This window comes from Priapulus caudatus, unplaced genomic scaffold (assembly GCF_000485595.1).
Source record: "Priapulus caudatus unplaced genomic scaffold, Priapulus_caudatus-5.0.1 Scaffold204, whole genome shotgun sequence".
NCBI lineage: Eukaryota > Metazoa > Priapulida > Priapulimorpha > Priapulimorphida > Priapulidae > Priapulus > Priapulus caudatus.
Window position 1 is genome coordinate 134,391 of NW_014577265.1, and position 6,737 is coordinate 141,127.

Genomic DNA, 6,737 nt, shown 5'->3' on the forward strand with positions numbered 1-6,737 from the left:
GAGAACCAAGAGACAACACTTACAATGTATGGGGCATCGTGGAAGAAATGCGCGAGCGCACGCGAACGTATAAATACGGCTCAAGCAGCAAAAGGTCCCGCGCCACGCACAACAGACGCTTTTATACCGCGACATGGAAACCCGCGAGTCACATGACTAAAACATAATGTAAACGAGCCGAACCGCAGCCAAGCTGAACAGCTTAAATACCGCGCAAAACAAGAACTGAACAGTGCTAGAAATACTACAGTATGACATGCTTAACAGAAATGTTGAGAAGAAATAACACTCCCCACCTTGAACTACGTTCAACAAAGTAAACTTAGGAAGAGCCCTTTAGTAGCACGATCTTTGAGATTAGGCGGACGATACGCGTCGCCTTGGCTCTCACTTTGGCTGATCTGACGAGACCGCCTCTGCCCTTATTCACTTCTATCACGAGGCCAAGCGGCCATAGTCCTCTTGGGGTGTTTTCGTTCACCACCAGCACTAAATCACCTAGCTTGATGTTCCTGCTTTGCACAATCCACTTGCTACTACGCTGCATCTCTGGCAGGTATTCTTTCACCCACTTGCGCCAGAACTGATCCGCGAGATGCTGTACGTGACGCCAACGCCTAGGATACATGCCACTGGATCCGAACTTACCGGGGGGTAACGTAGCGCCATCTCGTAGCAATAAAAGATGGTTAGGCGTAAGCGCTCTCGAATCACCTTACATCATCGCTGCTCTTGGTGATAGGCCGGCTGTTGATAATGTTTTCTACTTCGCAGAACAGCGTCTCCAGCACTTCGTCCGTCAGTCTGTGATTCCCGCGCAGCAAGGCATTGAGCACCTTCCTGATGGAACGAATCATACGTTCCCAAATGCCACCCATATGCGATGCATGTGAAGAATTAAAAAACCCACACGATATCCTTTCTCGCACAGTGCGAGTAAATCATGTCCTTATTTAGTTGGCTCATGCTTCTTGAAAGCTCAGCTTGACCGCCAGTAAAGTTTGCCCGTTGTCAGACCAAACCTTTTTGGGCTGACCTCTTCTCGACATGAACCTTCTAAATCCGTGAAGGAACGCGTCAGTTTCCAAGCTGTTTAACTTCTCTATGTGCACGGCACATGTGGTGAGGTATGTGAACACACATCCATATCTCTTTACCTCTGATCTGCCCAGCTTCACGTAGAAAGGTCCGAAACAATCTAATCCTACGTAAGTAAACGGTGGCTTGCTTTATTCTAGCCTCTCAGGAGGTAAATCAGCCATCTTCTGTTGACAAGGCGATGCATAAAGACTTCGGCATGTCCAACACGTCCTGGACACTTTCTTGATGACTGATCTCCCCTTTGTGATCCAAAACTTACCTCTCACATTCCCCAGTACCCACTCTGTACCTAGGTGAGCTATATCATGTATATCCTTCACGATAAGCATTGCTAATTGGTGATTGTGAGTAATTCTATATTTTCTTATTTTACATTCTATATCTATGCCTGCATGTTTGAGCCTCCCACCTACACGAAGCAGCCCGTCCGAACTCAGCACAGGCGTTAGCTTCCTCAGCGAACTCGACCTGTTCAGTGTATCATCTCTCATGGTTTGGGTTAATTCCTTTTCGTAGCGTTGCATCTGCATGTGCTTCACTATAATTCGCTCTGCTGAACCCATTTCATCAACCCATAAGCGATCACCGTATTCAGCTTGACCTTCGCTCTCTAGCTTATCCTTTATCACCCAAGCCTTCTGCTCCAACAGCAACTTTAGCTCTTCTTGTTTTTGTCGTTCCATGGCCTCTAGCTTCGCTGCTTGCTCGGATGCGCCTAACAAAGGTGTCACTACGCACGACTGAAATTTTACGTTTATAATCATAGCAACAGACCTCAGATGAGCCCAGACGCTCTGTGGCTCTTGTTTATTCATAGCATCAAGAGCGTACATGGAAGGAGAGCGTACAACGGTGAAATGCTGAAACCATGTTGCAGTATTAGTCGAATTAAGAAACTTTGCCCGTTTTATTTTGACGATTCTTTGCGGTATTATTGATCAGAGCTCTGTCCTACCTTGCTGATATAAAACAAACCGCTTGTCCTTACGATGCCCCTACGCTGAGATAATGAGCGGTGAAAATCTGGTATTTTTGCCGAAAACCGACTCGAGATCCCTGTTTACTGCGACCCTCTCTCGTTTTGTGGCCAGTGTGTTGCTTCCGGTTGCCGCTGTGTAGCGCCATGGTAGCGCTGACTTATTACGTCAGTACTACAGAGTTTACTACATCCAGCGTGAGGTGGGCACAGGCAAGGAGCTACATATAACAAGGAGAGGAAGCGGATTGGATGTGTGCTTTTCGCCTCAAGGACGCCATCTATGGACCATAATCAGCTGAAACGGCTGTGCAGATCCGTCCCCCAGAGACAATAGAACACTAATCTGTTCTGGACCAATATGACCAAATATGGCAAATATTTGGGCCAGTTATGGCGGCGCTTCCTCTCCTTGTTATATTTAGCTCCTTGGGCACAGGTGGGGGTCATCACTATGGCAATCAATAACAGACGTCAATTTTTGGCAATCATTGACGGAAACACGAGAGGTTTCCCGAAGTTATCTCAAAGCGAGAGAGAGTCGCAGTCAGCAGGTATATAATATATATATATATATACAATCAGGGCATAAAATTCAGATTTTTTTTGCACCGGCCCAGAGGGCAGGTAACAGCAGTTTTTTACCAGCCCTCACCATAATTTATGAGCCCTCACAGAAAAATAAAGATAAGACTGTTTCACTGATTTGCTTGTCCGAACAAGTAATGTTCTAGTGTGCGGCATTGCCTTGTACATAGCTGTTGAACAGACTATAAATGCAGATCGTGAATGATGCCAGATGTGTTTTTGTCAATGTCATGTTTCATGCTTACATTCTCGATTTTAAATTTGTAAAATGTTGATAAATTATGGCGTGATATCCTTCAGGTAAAACAGTTATTAATGTAGGCTATTTGCTCATTAATGCTATAAATAAAAATGTAGGTACTCGCTAACATGGCTGAAACGACCCTCTCGGAGGGCAGGTGTTTTGCCAAATAATTTGCCAGCATATATATATCATATGCTGGTGGGCCTGTGCTAATTTTGCACCCTGACAATACAGGATTTCCCCCAAGAATTTCAAAATGCATGTTGGACAATTGGGCAATAATGAGTATTGGGTAATGCTTCGGTCAAAGCTGCGTAAACGGGCAAAACTGTTTTACGTTCGATGCTCTATAAAAAGTAAATTGAGAGTGCAAGATGTAGACCTGTACAATGCTACTAATACTATATTTTTTATTGAGTTGCAAAATAAAGTCTAAGTAAAGTAATGCATACAAACCTTAAATTTTAATATTTACGGTAAGTCCTAAGTACTCCTCTCTATTCATGTACGCAGAATATCATGAAACTTATCTATCGTACATGTAAATTTTTCAGAAGGCGACAAGAGCGTGAGAAAATTGGGTTGATGGGTGTACCAGAAGTATGGTCAGTGACTCCAGAAAGGCAACCAACTGAGTAAGCACTTACATATCGAGTTGATCACTAAACTCCGTAATCCGTAAAATATCCGTGATCCGTGATCACTAAAATCCGTATGTACTCATATTGTACATGTATAATGGGAATATATATATATATATGCATGTCATAATAGTTATTCATACATGTATGTATAATTAATAAGTGATGGAAAAATTCTTCAATAGTGCAAATGTTTCTTGAACTATTGAATCTTTTTCTATGTCTATGATTTCTCCGTGACCTATGATTTCTTCTATGATTTCTCAATCAGCTCTGATGATGAAATTGAAGACGACATGAAGGCGACCATCAAGCGTGAGAAAAATGGTCACTTCCATGGTGGCAGTTCTGAAGGTAATGAATCGCACTGGTCAGTGGCGGATCTAGAGGGGGGTTGCAACTCCCCCCCCCCCCCGTTCAGCCACTGACTAATGTTATCAGGAGTGAATAATAATAGATTATTAATAGAGTATTAATATAGATAATCTATTATTATTCACTTCTGATGTTATGATACCAGTAATAATATGGGGCCACTCTAGTACCGCTTGGCTTCGGCACGCCTTCACTCAAATATCGACCCCCCCCCCCTCTCCCGCCCAGCCAGGTCCGGCCCTGCTGGTTGGTGTTTTACTCCATTTCAAAATGTAGTTATGTTTGTTAAAATAAACGAAACCTTTATGTGACATATTGGTGAACTATTTCATTAGGAAACCAATGTTATATGCCAAATGTAGGTGAAATATTTCCTTATGACACCACTGTTAAATATGCCACATGTAGGCAGTGTTTGAAATTTACAGTTCTCCGTTAGTCCAAAACTGCCAGATTTACTCGTGGATGAGTGGATTGAGGATATCAGAGTCAACCTGGCACTGTCAGTTATTGACTATCATAGACGAAAAATTATTATATATACCACCAATTGTCGTTCTTCTCACCATCAATGACATTTGCCTTTTACATGTGACATGTGTCAACTTAGTAATACTAACAATATAATCCAAAAAAATATTCTTCACGTGTGTAGGTAATTGTTAAATTAATTGCAAACAATTTTTTGCCAGAAGTGTTAGCTGTTCATGCAATGTTAGCATTGTGGTAGTTGTGCGATGTTGATACCTCAGTGTGAGTAGACATATAGTTATATTATTTATAGAAATGATTTTAAACTGGATATTTTTCACTTATCCACGTACATTTGTATTTTCTTCCATCTCTACTCCTAGTATTCCTTTGTCCCTAGGTATGATTAATTAAGTACCGCAACAATGCACACTAAATGGTAACTACATCGTGTCAGTCCACAATGTGAGACAGTGTTTTTTATATAAATAATACTGGCAACATTTACAACAAAATTTATCAGTGCTAGCTTATGGTATTTATGTAACGGGTCATTATGCAATGCCTTGAAATTTACTATAATATTAATAACTGCTATTTGAAAACTGTATTGCATCCTACTTCAGATATTAAAAAAAGTAAAACAAGGAAGCATAAGAAAAAGAGCCAGAAGAAGCAGAAAAAAAAGAAAAAGTCCAAAAACAATAAAAGCAAAGTTGAAAGCACGATTGCAAGTGAGGAGAGGAGCAGTGACGACAGATCTGACAGTGAGAGTGCTGAAGAGGACATGTGGGTAGAGAAGACTAGTAAGTAAAGATAGCAACGCTGAGAGGGTCTATGTTCCCCAGGGTACTGCCGGAACGTATCCTGGGTACGGTCCGGTATACCTGAACGTACCCTGGTACAATCTAATATGCCGGACCGTACCTCATCTACTCCACTAACGAGTCTAGGGAGTCGCCTTCGCCTACTCCCTAACCCGAACCCTAACCCTAACCATATCAGATAGTTACCAGGGTACGTTCCGGTATACCGGACTGTACCCAGGGTACGTTCCGGCAGTATCCTGGGGGACATAGACCCTATGAGCGATAGTAACCTAAATGTAGATGTTGTATGATCTATAAGAAACGTGTCCCTGTTAAAAGTTGATAAGCCCTTCCTCCTTTCTGATACATGTCACCTGGTCATTTCTTCTTCCCTTACTATGATTATCTCTCCCCTCTAGTCCTTTACTTACATATATATATGTGAATTCGAGAGGCATCCTAAATGGCTATACCTGGAATTCTGAGGAAAGCCTTGGTAGTCCTGGACGAACTTGAACGTCAGGGGCCCGTTGTCAGAAACTTCGTGAAGTTACGATTAATTCTAAGACTAATGTTAATGTTAAGAGAAAAGTTAATAGCGTTGACAGAAACCTATCGTAACTGAACTTACTTAAGTAAAAACTTACGATAACAGGAACTTCATCACAAGGCTGCTGATGGGATGAGAATCGATCACGAAATTCAAATGCATACGCATTTATTGTACATCACAGTAATTTATGCATATTATAATGGCTAACCACATATAAATAATATTTGATGAAAAACGACACGGTCTTGAATTTATTCTGCACAACAAGACAAATTCTCGCACTGTAACACGAGACGCGAGAGTCGTGGCAAGCGTGGCATTCCTTTAAAACAAGAGAACAAATGCCATATTCCATTTGTAAATGTATTGTTTTGTATTATTAGCGGTAGATAATTAATCATTTTTACGTGTTTTTCAAGAAAAACATACATTTAATTCATTATTATAAAATATAATATTACTATAATTGTAATTCGTTGTGTGAATGTGTTATTTTCAACTTCATATTAAAGTTAAGGGAGGGTCTATAAGATCTCTTAAGTTAAGAGAAAAGTTACGAGAATTTTTAATTCTCTTAACTTTACGAAGTTTCTGTCAACGCTCTAAGAGAAAAAGTTAATGTTAAGGTTCATGTTAAGACTAATTTGATTCTGACAACGGGCCCCAGGTCACTAGAGTATATATATTATGTATAACCTTGTTTTACATAACCCATACTAATAATGTTTTTGGGTGTCGTTGACTGCTCTGCATGGGAACAATTGTTCCGCCCAGCAGTTAGAGCTAACAGCTGTTCTCAAAGTTATTTATTAGCTCATCTGACATAGTCAAAAAGTCAAAGGTCAAAGGTCAAAAGGTGTAAAAGAAGGAACATTTAACTTTTAACCCCTTAACTTAAGGTATAGGGAGGAAATGCAGAATTGCGGCACAAATCTAAACGGCTCGACCTAGGCTTGTGATAGTCGGTGTATAGCATCAT

General features: G+C 41.0%; 1 protein-coding gene across 3 annotated transcripts in view; it reads left to right on the forward strand.

The window, feature by feature from the left end:
- The window catches only part of LOC106807265 (UPF0396 protein CG6066-like), a 37,171-nt gene that overhangs the window by 15,702 nt on the left and 14,732 nt on the right, over positions 1–6,737 (forward strand). For all 3 annotated transcript variants that reach the window (XR_001393646.1, XM_014809560.1, XM_014809561.1), the window contains exons 3-5: positions 3,464–3,544; positions 3,822–3,904; positions 5,023–5,202. Coding sequence is in view for 2 of the 3 variants with exons in the window: in XM_014809560.1 (XP_014665046.1) it covers positions 3,464–3,544; positions 3,822–3,904; positions 5,023–5,202 (344 nt within the window). In the remaining variant the exon portion in view is untranslated. The remainder of the gene's footprint in view (positions 1–3,463; positions 3,545–3,821; positions 3,905–5,022; positions 5,203–6,737) is intronic.